Source organism: Trichomycterus rosablanca, chromosome 23 (assembly GCF_030014385.1).
Source record: "Trichomycterus rosablanca isolate fTriRos1 chromosome 23, fTriRos1.hap1, whole genome shotgun sequence".
NCBI lineage: Eukaryota > Metazoa > Chordata > Actinopteri > Siluriformes > Trichomycteridae > Trichomycterus > Trichomycterus rosablanca.
The window spans coordinates 4,024,278-4,040,513 of NC_086010.1; the positions used below are offsets into that span (position 1 = coordinate 4,024,278).

General features: G+C 40.9%; 1 protein-coding gene across 1 annotated transcript in view; it reads right to left on the reverse strand.

Moving 5' to 3' along the window:
* The window catches only part of thsd7ab (thrombospondin, type I, domain containing 7Ab), a 109,613-nt gene that overhangs the window by 16,920 nt on the left and 76,457 nt on the right, over positions 1–16,236 (reverse strand). Inside the window, exons 9-13 of the mRNA XM_062985178.1 lie at positions 12,999–13,114; positions 11,623–11,767; positions 10,920–11,023; positions 9,138–9,332; positions 7,841–8,101 (exon numbers count right to left, since the gene is read on the reverse strand). Coding sequence (XP_062841248.1) covers positions 7,841–8,101; positions 9,138–9,332; positions 10,920–11,023; positions 11,623–11,767; positions 12,999–13,114 — 821 coding nt within the window. The remainder of the gene's footprint in view (positions 1–7,840; positions 8,102–9,137; positions 9,333–10,919; positions 11,024–11,622; positions 11,768–12,998; positions 13,115–16,236) is intronic.

A 16,236-nucleotide genomic window follows, 5' to 3' on the forward strand; every position in this document is an offset into this window, starting at 1 on the left:
CTGTCTAAGAAATGTAAGTCACCCAGCCAATCAGTCAGCTGATTCCAGCCCCAAACAGTCCCTACATTAGTAAGTCATTACCCAGCAGGTAATGCAGAAACACGGCGTACACCCAGCCGGAGTCTCAGACTGATTATGCAGTACAAGCTGTGAGCTCAGGAACAGTCCTACACCTTCTGCCCACAAACTCCACGGGTTTGGATTGAAAACAGAAATGCAGGGTCATATATGTAACGCATATTGATTACATTGATTAAGCAGGCAGCAGTGATGTGTAACCTCATTGGAAGGAAACTTTTTTAATCAGACAGCGTTGATCTGATGTTTTGGGGCTCTTTATTCTCTATGTGCCCTAGGAAGTTGGTTGAAATACATGAAATCATGGAATTATAACTTGATATCACACAAAGGAAACTTAAGGAAGGGAGGAACTATAAGTAAATGAACTTATTAACTAATTAACCAGGCTTAGTCTCAGCCAGTAATCAAGGAGTCAAAATAAAAAAAAGTCTTTAGGAGGCTTTAGGACTTTAGGACCAAACCACAGGAAGAGTCGAAATGTCTAAATGAAGGAAATTATGAACAGAAGTTCATAATCCAGAAGTTGAAGACCTGCTGAATTTCTCTGTTGTGTGTGTTGGACAGGAAAAAAAGTGGTGATGTTTTGGGGCTCTTTTTCTATACATGCCCTAGGTAGTTGGTTGGAATACATGAAATCATGGACTCCCTTAAGTCCCAGGAGATTTTAACCCAGGAAGACACATGTTGAAATCTAAATAGAGGACATCTGACAACCAAGGGATAAAGCTTTTGCTATGGCAGTCCCAATTCCGCTCACCTAAACACGATTATAATGAAGTAGTTAAGCTTAATTGGAGAGTCCACCAGTAGGGAACTAAGCGAATGAAACCTGCATAGTAGCTAAGATAACAAAGACCTAAACTGTTACTATAAATAGTGCTTTGGAGAGAAGAGTTCCCCAGCATACTCCTCTACTCTCAGCCAATAGGATTAACCCGGTCATGTGAGAAGCCCTGCTACAGTCAAGAACCCCAAAGAGGCCGTGTTTTCCCCTACAGCTACGGCTTAATAGGAATCTTCAGTAGGGATTTTCTACAGCTGTCTATACGAGTTAAATTTTTTCCCTTGTGTGGCCCCTGGATCAACCACCCACTGTCACAAGTCTTCCTACCCACAATGCAACACTTCAAATGCCTACAGGCTTGTGAAGAAAGAGGGTGGCGCTTTAGGTTCAGCGGTCTTAACAAACACCCCCGCAATCTGTCACAGGCCAGTTCATCAGCATCTCCTCACAATGACCTCATGATGACCCTCTTCTTTCATCCTCCCTTGCATCCTCTTACTGGCTGAGCAGAACACTGGACTCTTTGCACTGTACAGCAATTCTTCACTGCTGTATATCAGAAGGAGCTTTATACACCCACGTACACCATGACTGACTGAAACTCCAGTCTAACAATGCTTAGCTCTGTGAACAGAATCAGACCTGAAAATGTATCAGGATACACACTAATGCTTCTTTTAATTAAGAACAGCATTGATGTTAAGCACTAACCCTTCACAATTCTTGCATGATTTGGGTATATCCATTTCCCCTGTACTATAGAGCCCCTTATGCCACAGTACAAGGAGTACTTGTCCATGAAACGTTACAACATATAGAGGGCACATTTTCTCAAAATAACAGCAGAGATCGCCGGTGCAGAGGCAATAACTTGAATCCTCATCTAGCCTAACTTCTCTCAGACAGGTCAATTGTGTCTGTTGAGCACCAGACCTGTGGCAACTCTAGGACTTGGACTCAGATTCCAGTGTTCTCAGTGTTGGTGGGCTAGCACTGGACTAGGACTGATGCACCACCCAAACATTTTAACTTAAAATTGCATAAATAATCTGAATTACAAAGACAATAAAGTAGAAAAATAACCTGATAAAATGTTGCCTGCCATCAGTCAGCATTTTAATTTATCCCAAATGTCATCAGGGCTCTGTGCAGGCCACTGGAATTTCCATGAACTAAAAGGGTTGAACCACCTCGTTTTGGACCTTGCATTATGCAGAGGGGCACAGTCATACCAGAACAGAAAAGGGCCTTCCCCAATCTGTTGTCTGATTTTATACATTTGATATTCTTCACCTGTTGGCAATGAGTGCGACAAACACCAAACTCAATAATTAGGTGGTGTGTCCTCATACTTTCGGCAATATAGCAAAATAGAAATTCCCAACAATCCCGTAGTGAAATATGGAGGTAAACGCATCATGAAACAGAGCTGCTTCTCTACATAAAGTACTGTGGTATTAGACATCATCAAAAGAACCATGAATGGATCAAATGTACCGGTACATCATATTGTCCACAAATGTAAAGCCAAAACTACTCAAGACAGCTAGGCTGCTAAAAATGAAGGCAAACGTCCTGGTCATGGTCCTGACCTAAGTCACAAGGAACATTTTGAAGGAGGGATGTCAAGAGGAAAGAATCTAAATTTATCACTCACGTTGCACAAAGCGTATTAATACAAGTAATAATCTTATTACTGTCTGATGCCTAATAAACATTTTAATTTACGCTCATAATTAGTTTTGTTGATATTTATAATTACAAAGTCTAAATACATGGTGTGTGTAAACCCGAGGTGGATATTTGCGCAGGGCGTTTATTTAATTACAGCACAAAAGTGATGGAACACTTGTTTCCCCTCACCGTAGTTCAAGGTTATTCCATCTATCAACGCTCACATGGTTGAGCTGAGCAGAAGCTGTGATGTTTACCTTAATGATCTCGGCTAGATAAGAGATAAAAAGGGGCGATAATTTCCATTATAGCCTAGGGCTGTGTGTCCGACAGCACTTCCTATTAAAATGAGCTATTAGAAATAATTTACAGGGATACTGCTCAAGCCAGGAAGACAGGAACATAATCGAGAAAGTAAGAGGAAGTGAGATTGCTGTAGCATGGTAAAAAAAAAAAAGTAATTGCCCTCGTTCCGCCTCTGTTACTGCATATTTCTCAGAGCAAAACTTGATATTACACAAAGGAAACTTAAGAAAGAAAGGAACTATACGTAAGGAAACGTATTAAGTAATTAATTGGGCTTAGTCTTAGCCAGTAATCAAGGAGTAATTTAGGACTCCACCAAACCACAGCAAGAGCCGGAATACAGAAGTTAAAGACCTGCTGAATTTCTGTGTGCTCAGCAACTCATTCAGAAAGTCAAAGAAGATTCCAGAGACATAATACATGTAAAGAAACACTGATGTCTCCAGCCTCAGCTAAAAATACAGTGGGTGGGAAGCAAGAGTGCACCCACCCGCTCGCCTGACATTTACAAAAACAAACAAACAAGCAAGCAAGCAAAGTATAATTACGATATTACAGGGACAGTGTGAGGAGGCTTTCCTGCATCAGGACCTGGGTGACCTGCCGTTACTTAAGAAATTGTAACAGCGTGGTAAAGGAAGGCTGACACAGCAGACTCACCACCAGAAGATTAGACTGAAACAAAAAAAAAGAAGCTGAAGAGTTATTTTCAGTTTTTTTTTTAACTGTAGGGATTATTTACTACACAGTGTGTGTTTAAAGAAAAAAGAAATAACAAAAGAACAGAAAACGATTGCCCGGAGCAGAGATCAAACCCATGCTAATACGTGCAAGAGACAACCACCCTACAATGTGAGCTATCTGGCAAACTAGCAAAAACAAAAAGTATTATTGTGATATTACAGGGACAGTGTGAGGACGCTTTCTTGCATCAGGACCTGGGTGACCTGCCGTTACTTAAGAAATTGTAACAGCGTGGTGAAGGAAGGCTGACACAGCAGACTCACCACCAGAAGATTAGACCCGAGTACAGTGGCTGAACAGAATCTAAACAAAAAAAGAAGCTGAAGGGTTATATTCAGGGTTTTTTTAACTGTAGGGATTATTTACTACACTAGAGTGTGTGGTTGAAGAAAAAATAACAGAAAACGATTGCCCGGAGCAGAGATCAAACCCATGCTGAAACGTGCAATAGACAACCACTCTACAGGGTGACTTATCTGGCAAACTGGCAATAACAAAACAAAACAGACAAAGCTAAAGAGTAAAGAAAGAGGGCAAACAAACTATCCAAATAACTGAGGAGGTGAGAGTATTCGGTCAAGCAACCAACAACTGCAAAGCAATACTTCTCGCTCTATCCCTTATTATTTATTCATTAAAATTTTAACGTCATGTTTTACACACTTTGGTTACATTTATGACAGGACAGGTAGTTACTCGTTACACAAGATTCATCACTTCACAAGTGTAATGTCGAACACAGTCATGGACAATTTTGTATCTCCAATTCACCTCACTTGCACGTCTTTGGACTGTGGGAGGAAACCGGAGCATGCAGACACGGAGAGAACATGCAAACTCCACACAGAAAGGACCACTCCACCTGGCGATCGAACCCAGGACCTTCTTGCTTTGAGGTGACAGTGCTACCCACTGAGCCACCGTGCCGCCCGCTCTAACCCTAACTGCAAAAAGATGCAAAAAAGTAGATCACTGATAATTTAATAAGATTTACAGTTGACTTGATTGGAAGAATTTACTGACGCAATCATGGGTTCCTACAGCAGTGTGATAGCTATAGAACAAGAAGCAGAACTGTGAGCCTCTCTTGATATTGCTCTGGTCAAATAACCTTGGGTGCCGGACTTTGGAACCACCATTCTGTGCTAACTGTTGTTTCTTATCTGCTTACAACTCTGTACTTAGACTCCCAGCCACATCTTAAGCAACCACATAACTAAGGATTTCGTGCACAAGCAGCATAAAACTAATATTCAGGCGACATTAGTAAGCATAAAATTTTTCCATAACAGTACGTAAACATAACAGGCCAAGCACAAAGCAAAGACTCAGCGCTGAGCCGAATTAAGAGCCTGTTTATACAGAGCTGAATTCAGCCGGAGCACATCAGCACTAAAACACAGGAGCCCCTGGGACCTGTAGTTCTTGTAGACCTTTTTTTTTTTTGTCATCCTATGTACACTCTGCTGGTGGATGAGGGAGCGACAGGCTGATTTATTACATAAATAATGAATTCCACTAACTGGCACAACATTTCTTAGCATAATTTATAATCATAGATCCCTCAGTTTATACAACTAGATTGCTTGGTAGTGAAATCTGAGACCGTTCTTTCCATGAATGTTAACTACACAGTGATGTAACTGGTCCTGGTTTCTCTGCTTTTGTTTTCTCATAAATGGGGTAAATGAATGATTTTTCTTAAAGCTCTGCCATCACACAGCATTTTCTAGTATTTTAAAATCACCAAATGTGACTAGCCTAGTAATTGTTGCCTAGTGGTTAAAGTACTAGACTAGTAATAAAAAGGTTGGTAGTTCAAGCCCCACCACTACCAGGTTGCCACTGTTGGGCCCTTAAGCAAGGCCCTTAACCCTCAATTGCTTAAGACAATATACTGTCACAGTGCTGTAAGTTGCTTTGGATAAAAAAGCGTCTGCATGCACCCAGGTGGCACAGCGAAATAATCCGCTAGCACACCAGAAACTCGGTGTTGCCACTGGTCGGCTGGGCGCCATCTGGCAAGCATAATTGGCAGTGCCTGCAGCAGATACTAATGGGCCGCCGTATCTGCAGGGTGGGGACCGGACTATGTGTGGGACTTCATACACTGTGTAAGGACCATGATTGGCGGAAGAGAGACAGCTGTGCAGAATGTGCACGTGTCGGAAGAGGCGTGTACAGCGACATGCTCTCCTTGGATGCAATCTGGTATCTCTCAGCAGCGGAAGACAAAATTGAGTGAGCTAAATTGGAAGGAAAAAAAGCATCTGCTAAATGTTGAAAATGTAAATGAAATGAATGAATGAAATGCACTCAACAAAATATGTTAAGAAAATAATACATTTTGCTCTGGCATTAAACAGCCTTTACTTGTATTAAAATATAGCTACATGTGACTGTTCCCCTTTAAATGATTCAGACTGACATAAAATGAGGGGGAATAAGAAAGGGGGCAATTACTTTTTTACAGCACAATAGCTTCGGACAGTTAATTAGAAAATTTATTTTCTCTCTCTCGCTCTCTCTCTGTCTCTCTCTGTCTCTCTGTGTCTCTCTGTGTCTCTCTGTGTCTCTCTGTGTCTCTCTGTGTCTCCTGCTCCTAAACTGCACCTGACAGCACTGGTTCATTTCTAACTGGTAGGGCTCATGTGGTGCCTGGAGATGATGGTACGTCTCTTAGCTCTCACAGTTTGACACTGTACGTGTCTGGCTTGGGATGCAGGAGCGAGGTGTGACAGGAATCTAATTAACACAGCTCAATTTAGCTCGGCAAGAGAAGGAAGAAAAGTCTAACCTCAATTCTCAGGACAATAAACAGAGGAAAATTGCATACCTCATACCTCATCCTCACGGCTTCAATCAAATATGCAGAGAATGAATGCAATAATGAGAAGTGCATGCCAAAGAGATGATGATGATGAAAGGAAACTACCACATCTGTGTGTACGGAAATGTCTTATTCACATAAGCATTCAGACCCTTTGCTGTGGCTTCACAAATTGTAGAAAAGTGCATCCTGTTTGCTTTAATTATCCTTGATGTGCCTAGAAAATCTGTTTCAATTTGGATTGATTGTACATAGTTTGGAAAGGCAACATCTGAGTCTGTAAAGATGAAAAACAATACTGGTGTGGTTTTGGGGTCTCTAAACGTGGCCCAGCCGAAGCACAGACTTAAAACATGTCAAACATCTGTAGAACAACCTGAAGGTGGCAGTTTACAAACACTCATCACTTAATCTAACAGAGCTTGAGAGGATCTGCCATAAAGAATGGGATAAATTGCCTAAATCCAGGCATACCTCCCCTGTAGAGACATATCTGAGAAGACATAAATGTTTTAACTAAACATTAGAGATTTAAAATGGATTTTTAGGTGTAGGCTGATGGGTAAAATGGCTATAACGTCCATCCACCAACACAAAGTGTGCCAAAACAGGGGCCTAAATACGTTCTGAATTCACTCTCTATGCTGTCTGAATAGGAAGTTCTGACAGCTCCAATTTCAATATGGATCTCCATGTGTATTAATGTTTGATAAAGAAGATTCTTGTCGGTTCTGGTTCATACGATCCATCTCCTCTGTATATACCCTGATCTATTTATACAAAATCTACACCAGTCACTCATATGTCACCGTCATACGTGTAGGTGGCGTGGTGCGTGTCGGCTTGAGATAATGACTTTGTGTCTGATCATCCTTGTCCTACATCCTCTGCCATCATCTGGCAGCTCTGATTCAAACCAACTTAGAAGAAAATCCAGTCCATCACAGAGCTGTTAAAGGAACCGAGAGTGATATAAGATCAGAACAGAAACAAACCGCTGGGTGTTTTTAACTGTACTGGTTTTAACTATACTGGTTCTTATACTGGTTCCAGGGTTAAAATCTTAAATGTTATGTTGGGAAATGTTCTGGGCTACTCACAGTGCTCAGTCTGTAAAACCAGTTTAGTTATACTGTAGTACCTACATGATATTAGTTAGGAACCCAGATCCAGTAAGTTGGGGAGAAGCTTCATTCATTATAGGGCTCAAAATACTGTATGTGGACACCAGTTCTAGTTACTGAGCTCGAATTGTTAGTTACACCCATTGTTAGCTACGCTCACTGCTTGCATATTTCAATTTATAGACAGTATTGATGGTGCAATTCGGGGTGCAGGGGCAAAACAGTAGGGTGTAGAGGAGAAATGAGTACAGATGAGTACAGAGGTAAATCAGTATTCTGATACAGCAGTGCACCTACCGTGACTGTTGCAGCGTGACGACTCCACCAGTCGGTTGTCCTGGTCGTAACACACCATGGCCTGGTAGCGGTAACCCTGTCCGCACTCCTGGGCATCGCTTTGCACTCGGGTACCGAGCATGCTCAGCACACCCTCAGGCAGGATGCAGTCAGACCAGTTACCCAGAGGCTGGGCGTTGTACTTATCACAGGGGCAGTACTGAGTCTCGCTTAGCGGATACATCTGACTGTTTTTACACTTGTCTCTTTTCTTGCTCTTTCCTGGAAGTCATTCAAACAAAATCACTTTATTTAAAGTTTTACAACTCAAACGTCTACATTTACACATAATTTACATGTCCAAATATCCCCTCCTAATTACTGACTTTAGGTGTTTTAGTCACAACTATGTCCACCAGGTGTATAAAATAATTTTTATAAAATACATATGCATGCAAATTTGTGGCAACAGTTTGGGGAAGGCCCTCCCAGTTCCAGCATGACTGTGCCTCATGCACAAAGGGAGGTCCAAAAAGACAAGGTTGACTAGTAAACCATCCACCACCCAAAAATCACAGTTCCAGTTCCAGCATGTACTTGGTGCAAAAGTGAGGTCCAAACAGACATGATTTGATGACTTTGGTGTAAATAGACTTCAATGGGCTGCACAGAACTCTGGATTTAACCTTAGTGACCACCTTAGGGATGAACTGGAATGTAGACTGTGAGCCACACCTTCACATCTAATACTTGTACCCAATCACACAAATGACCCCCCCCCCCCCGGCACAGTTTCCACAGACTTAGTCCAACGTCTTGTAAGAAGCTTCCCAGAAGAGTGGAGGCTGTTATAGCCACAAAGGGTGGCCATATAGATGCCCAGAGTGTCGGTGTACAAGAGTTCAGGTGTCCATATACTTGAACACATGGATAGATTTTTGAGAAACGTGTAATATAAAACCTGCTTGACCATGGACAGTGTTAACTGTGTTCCAGAACCTTCTATTTAATGGCAGAAGTGTTGGTGGTTCTTAGATTAACATACATACATTTGACCATCCACACATACTATAGTTCCTTTTTGTATAAAGTGACAATTCATATTCTTTTTACTCTCAGCCTTGAAAAAGAGACAACTGTTTCATGTACTGTGTCACAGGTGAGGTCAAACTAGCCCTATTTGTCCTAGCACAGCTTGACATCTTTGAAATCACAAGATTGCTATGAAATACATGAACTTCACGAGTGTATTTAAACTTTAAGCATGTAGACTTTAATGTAATGTGGGCATTTTTACAAGCGTAAACCTGCCGCTTACCCACTAGGGCTCTTCTCCTAGTGCGCACGCCCACGCAGTCAGTAGTACACGGGGAGAACTTAGACCAGTTGGTTAGCTGGCAGTCGTCTCTGCAGGGCAGCTGGCACGGCTGGTTTATAGCTGGCATGGAGCTGGCAAACTTCAGACATTGGATTATGTCGGCTGCAGATCCATCCAGCTGCCGACATGAAACCGCTGCAGGATCACACACATGCAGACCACCGAGGACACACACACACACACACACACACAACCACAAACCACGGGTATACACACACCCGGCAGTTAAATATCCAGTGGATTACGGAGAGAGAGAGAAAAAGAGAGAGAGGCTGGCACAGTGCCAGTCATGAGGATAAAAGTATTCAGTAGGCGGTGATCATACAAGATGAACAAAAACAAGGACATTTATGTAAAATCAGTTTATTCATTTATTAATCCATTAATTTCTACTGACAGCTTCATCCTGGTCAGATTCACAGTGGGTCAGCGCTACCCAGGAACACTGGGTTCTAGGCAAAAATACACCCTACACCCAATCCATCTCAGAGCAACAGACATTCACAATTCCACAAAATAACTCACACCCAGGGGCAATTTAGAGCACGAACTAAATGAAACTAGCTTTACTCTACTAAAATAGCACATATCTGCCAAAAAGTTATGAACATCTTTTAACTTTGTACTTATAAACAGGACAGTACATATTAAAAAGCACAAAAAGACCCATTTTACAAAGAAATATGATGGGAAAGTATTTAGACACCACGAATAAAGGGCATTAGTACATTTATAGCTTTAAAAGATCTACAGTTGTTTGTCGCACTTGTTTGTGGTTCAATTTTGGCCAGTTTTTCTTAGCAAACCATATTTAATTCTCCAAATATACAAAGATCTCATTCTTTTTGTGCTTATTTAAATATTGCACTAATCTGTTCAAGTGCTTGTTAAAATTCTATAGTCAATAATCACTAATAATCACTAATAAGGCACATCATTCAATTCTATTCTATTATACAACACCATCATGTTAATAATTTTGGTTTGCTGTTTATATATCTTTTACCCAGAGCTCTCAGGATTGAATCTCAGCTGTGCTATCAACCTCCTGAGTGGCCACAGAGACACAACTGGCTGTGTCTAAGGGTAAAACAGTTGAATGGGGTCCTGTGATGCTCCTATTGTGACGTTGCTGAGTGGTCAAGATACCTTCAAAAGGCACAGCTAATTCACGGATAGTTGGGTGTGTCACAGTATACAATACTGCTCTATATGAAACTCCACCTCTAGCAGGTGAAAATAAGCATTTACATTTTCTGCATTTAGCAGATGCTTTTATCCAAAGCGACGTACAGTATTGTGACAGTATACAGTCTAAGCATTTGAGGGTTAAGGGCCTGCTTAAGGGCCCAACAGTGGCAACCTGGCAGTGGTGAGGCTTGAACCAGTAACTTTCCAATTACTTGACCAGTACCTTAAACGCTAGGCTACAGCTGCCCTAGCACTCAGTGGAAGTTACACCTGGAGAACTGGATATGAATCGATTAAGTGAATAAAGATAAAGGTTTTTTGAGACAAAGAAGTTTCAATAATTTAGCCATAAGAATAATACTTCAGGAAATTACTGAAATTTGACATTAACTCCACATCCAATAATTGCTTTATTCATTTATTTATTATCTGAAACTATAAGCTCATGGTGGGACAAAGCTTAAAAAGGTCTTGCAAACACTGGACACACTATATTTTCTCCTGCTATAAGCCTAAAATAAATGATTGTACCTCTGGTCTGGAGACCTGCACCGCACCCCTGTTGAGCCCCTTTGCTTTCTTGCCGAATGTTCCACGGGACGAGCTGACACCGTCGCCATTTGTGGGTTTTCCACCTGCAACACAGGGTGAAACAGTCTCACACCCACAGTACATATGCTGCCTTAAAAAAGTATTCATCCCACAACCTCTTTTTATGCATTAAATATCATTTGTATTAAGTTCATTTATACAAATCCTATTTACAAATAAATTCTTATTTAAAAATAATATAAAATAATAATCTGTCAGAAGTATTGTCTCCTTGTTTAATACTTTGGGTGCAGTAGTCTTTTTAAAGAAATAAACTGTGATTAAGCACTCTTAGCCCATTCCTCTAAAATTATTTGAGAACTTCACATCTGTGCTACCCAACCACCCCTTTATTTTAAACATTACTGAATCATTAAATTGTTTTTTTGCTTTTTTTAACTTGTTGTAGGTTCCAGAGATCAGCTGGAAAAGAAAAATGTCCAATCTAAGGCAATTAAATCTAAAAATAGTTCTGGAGACTGAACGTACTGTAATACAGTAAGCTACTCTGATTTTGTTCAGCACCTACAGGCGACCCTCGTCTGAAGCTGTTGGTTCGATTCCTCTGAGCCATATTAAATCCTTACAAAACTATTGCTCATGTTTGCATCATGCGGAAAGAAACCCGAACTGATGAGTGTACCTGTATCCACTACAGGAAGAGCTGGGAAGTGGACTCTCACACTCCTTCTCTTCATACAGAACATCAGGACAGTCCAGACCCCCGTTGGCAGGCTTTTGGATAATCACACGGAATCTAGACTGGTTGTTCTTCTGGCCACTGAGACCTAAAAGCACATCATTACTGAGTGGGCAAAAGGTTTGTGAAAAATGTCTCACACTGTAAAAGTGAGAAATCAAACTATTAGGAATCCAAAATTATTGGCATGTTCTTTTTTCTTATTGATCATGAAGGGTATAAATATAAGGAGACCAAATTCATCAACATGATTAGAAAATGGAGCAATCATATCAGCGAGACACTACTAGAACTATTTATTTATTTATTTATTAAGATTTTAACATCATGTTTTACACCTTTTTGGTTACATTCATGACAGATCAGATTTGTCAGTTTGCAAGTTTAACGTCAAACACAGTCATGGACAATTTTGTGTCTCCAGTTCACCTCACTTGCATGTCTTTGGACTGTGGAAGGAAACCGGAGCTCCCAGAGGAAACCCACACAGACATGAAGAGAACATGCAAACTCCACACAGAACGGACCCGGACCGCCCCACCTGGGGATCGAATCCAGGGCCTTCTTGCTGTGAGGTGACAGTGCTACCCACCGAGCCACTGTGCCACCCACCTACTAGAACTAAGCTGAATAAAAGAGACAACAAAAGAAAATCAAAAGCCTGAAGAGAGATTCTGGATTGAGAAGTGCTCTCAGGTTCTTGTTCTTCAGTTCTAAAATGTGTTTTAACTTAATGGCATGGTCTCCTAATGCCTCGTTCTTTAGCGTGGTGTGCCTTGCAACTAGCAGAATGTACAGTGAAATTAAGTATATGCATATTGGTAAAATACACGTAAGAAGGAAAGGGGAAGGTGGTAGAAAATGTAAATTATATCCAACAGGTTAAGAAACATCATTTGTTAAAACTGTAGAAATATTAGTTAGTTACTATTTTTTCTTTAAATCATGAATACAAACCCCTAGTAAAAGACCCGCTTCTACATACCGCATTCAACATATCAATCCTTGTTTTGTTCTGTGATGTGCTATAATAAAAATCCCAATAATTTACCAAACAGTCTCATTTCCCTGATTTAAAAGCAGAAGATTCAGCTGAAGGATGATCTATTTTACCAGAACAAAGCTCATGCAGGTGCTGCACAAGATTCATGTCCTGATGTCGGACAGCAGGACAGCAGAGCATGAATGATTTAGCTTGATCGTGTGTATAAATCAGTTGTGTATTTAATAACGCTCCTCAGTGTTGCAGAAACTGGACTCTCTTTCACCTTGCACCAGCGTTTTCTTCAACCTTGAAGCTAAATGATGATACAGCGTACCTGCTTCGCAAGATGTAGGACAGGTCGTCCATTCACTGAACGGGGTCACTGTGCAGTCTCTCTTACAGGGTAACGCACACTGCCTCACCGACGCTGGTCGAGGAGCTTCTGGACATCTAAACACACACAAATACACAGTGAAAACCCCTAGCACTACATATTAAAAGTATTTAAAAACTTGATCGTAAGATTGTTGAACATTTAATTCTCAATCGACATTCCAATTCATCCCAAAGGTGTTTAGCAGGGTCGAGGTGGAGGCAGCTGGAGTTTTGATGTCTTATTGGACTTTACTTTGTGAATAGCAGCAATCAGGCGAAAAAGGGACACTAATCGCTTTGTCCTATTCAGGGTCACACTGGGTACAATTCACTGGGAGAAAGGTAAGAAACACCCCTAACAGGTCACCCATGCATCCCAGGACACACACACACACACACACATTTAAGGCTATTTATTAGTAGCTCCAATTCACCTAACTTAATGTCTTTGTGTGAGTTTCTTCTGGGAACTCTGGTTCCTCTCACAGTACATACATGGGAATCAAACCCAGGACCTACTTGCTGTGAGGCGACAGTGCTACCCACCAAGCCACAGTGCTGCCAATTAGTAAATCAACTGATTTTTAGTTCCTCCACATCAGACTTAAACCATGTCTTTACATTTACATGTTTGGCATTTAGCAGACGCTTTTCTCCAAAGTGACTTACAGCACTGCGATAGTATATTGTCTAAGCAATTGAAGGTTAAGGGCCTTGCTCAAGGGCCCAACGGTGACAACCTGTTAGCGACTTTTAGATTACTAGTCCGGTACCTTAACCACTAGGCTACATCTGCCTCATTTACAGACCACACTTTGTGCACAGAAGCACGGACACGCTGGGATAGAAAGGAGCCTGTCCCAAATTTAAGCCACAAAGATGGAAGTGTAGAATTTATTTTATATATCTGTTAGCAATAGGTGTGGCCGATCCACCCAAACTTGATCCTTAGGAAGTGTGTTTACATCCCATATAATGTATGTAAGGATTAAATAAAAAATTCAGCATCTGTGCAACACATTGCAGATCAGATGTAATAATAAACCCTCAAGTACATTAAGCTGAAAATACAAGCACAGCATCCCTGAACAGCATTAAACTGAAGCCACAATCTCCCCCACAATAAATTCACCTTATTTTCCCCTATCTCATGACTTAAGGCTGAATATATACAGCAGAGACGAGGCCCTCAGATAAATCACCTCCTTTAGCGTAATGCCCTCCTGATTCTATCATCCAGCCATAATCGGCTTTTGTCAGCGCCTTGTTTAAGACTGATGGTTAGTTTAAATCTGCCCCAGTATTAGATAAATATAAACCAAGTTAAAACTGATCTCTAGACATACAACCTATCCATGTTCTCACCTGACAGGAGACAGCTGATGAGCTCCAACTGACTGTGAAAATAGCAGAACTGCTGCAGTGAAACACGATGTTTAATTAATACAGTTTTGGAGGATACCAGTGAGAAAGCTACAGCTGTAAAAGATGGATTTATATTAAACAGTGGGGGATGAGGAAATCCACTCCTGGGTAACTAATCCTGTGTGGATTTGTTTTTACACAGTACAGTGGGTAGACGGAGGCTCAGTGTGAGTGTCGCATAGTAGCAGGGCTTCAAATTAGCACCCACCCACCTGGCAAATGAGTGTAAAATCTGGGATTGTAGGATTTATTTACCAGTAAGTTTCTTGGTTTTTGGGTAAACAAACATTTACGCTTATGTATTTGTTAGACGCTTTAATCCAAAGCAAAATATAATAGAAAAACGCAAACTGGCCAGAAGATGCTGAGATACTGAGGCCAGAAGAGCTGGTGACGCAAAAAAAAAAGCTTAACTTAAAGCAAATGTAAAACACAAACCCCAACACACCACTGGCTTCTATCAGGTGTTTATTCCCATAAAGCAAAATTAGCTTTTATTGGATTCACCTAGGTGGCACAGTGGCTTGGTGGGTAGAACTGTCACCTCACAGCAAAACGATTCTGGGTTCGATTCCCAGGTGGAGTGGTTCAGGTTCTTTCTGTGTGTCTGTGTGGGTTTCCTCCAGGAGCTCCGGTTTCTTCCCACAGTCCAAAGACATGAAGTCAGGTTAACTAGAGATACAAAATTTACCCTAGGTGTGTGTGTGTGTGTGTTTATCCTGTGATGTACTGGCGACCTGTCCAGGGTTTCCTGCCTTTTGCCCAGTGAATCTAACCATTGGCAACCATGAATAGGCTAAAGCGGTGGGAAAACAGACAATGAACTAATGAATGGATTCACCTAACAAACATTATCTTTGTGAATATTTTAATTATTTATTAAGCCTTATTTCATCATCTGTATCAGATTCTTCATTCTCAGATTTATGATTCTGCTCATCATGCTCATCATGTTAATAAACCTACAACAGCAAATTGTTTAGTTGATGTTTTAAATAAATGTAAGTAAATGCATCAGAACTCACAAACCTATTACTTATTGCATTTTATTTTCATCATCTGCTTTATCCTGGCCAGAGATGGTGGGTCCAGTTCTACTGGGAAACACTCGGTGCAAAGCTGGAATACCCTGAGCTGGGTGCCAATCCATCGCAAGGCTTCGGCCAAAGACACCTGACTACTTAATAGCAGTGCTGAGATTCATTCAAACCTTGATCTCAGTGGTGGTGGGCTACTGTAATAGACCACCCAAGCACCATTACCTTTATTTCAATCTAAAAATGTAAATAAAATTTATAAAAGCACATTTTTATTTGCTTCTGTGGTATTGTATTGCTTTTGTTTAACATGTTTAAAACTTAAATAAAGGATTAAATTAAATAAACATTAACATGATATATAAAACTTTGGTATTTTAGAATGAACTCCATCTAAACTCTGCTGGGATTCCTGCTGCATCTTAAGCAAACATGCATGCTTGTTTTGGTTTATGCATTTTCAAATAGAGTTCGGGAGGTAAAATTACCCTGTAAATAAGAAGGTTCGCGTAGCAAAACATGCAGAAATATTCAGAAGCGGCTCAGCATGAAGCAGAATAAAATACTTTATCTCTATTTGGCACTCTCAGTGTGCAGCATCACAGGTCTGCACCCACAGGTTTACACACCGTGGTGTGTCAGTATTTTGGGATTTCTGTCTGATTTTGGGGGATTTTGTGCCTCTGACTGACAGTGTTAGTGTCTGGTGGTGCGTTCGAGCTCAACGTGAGCACA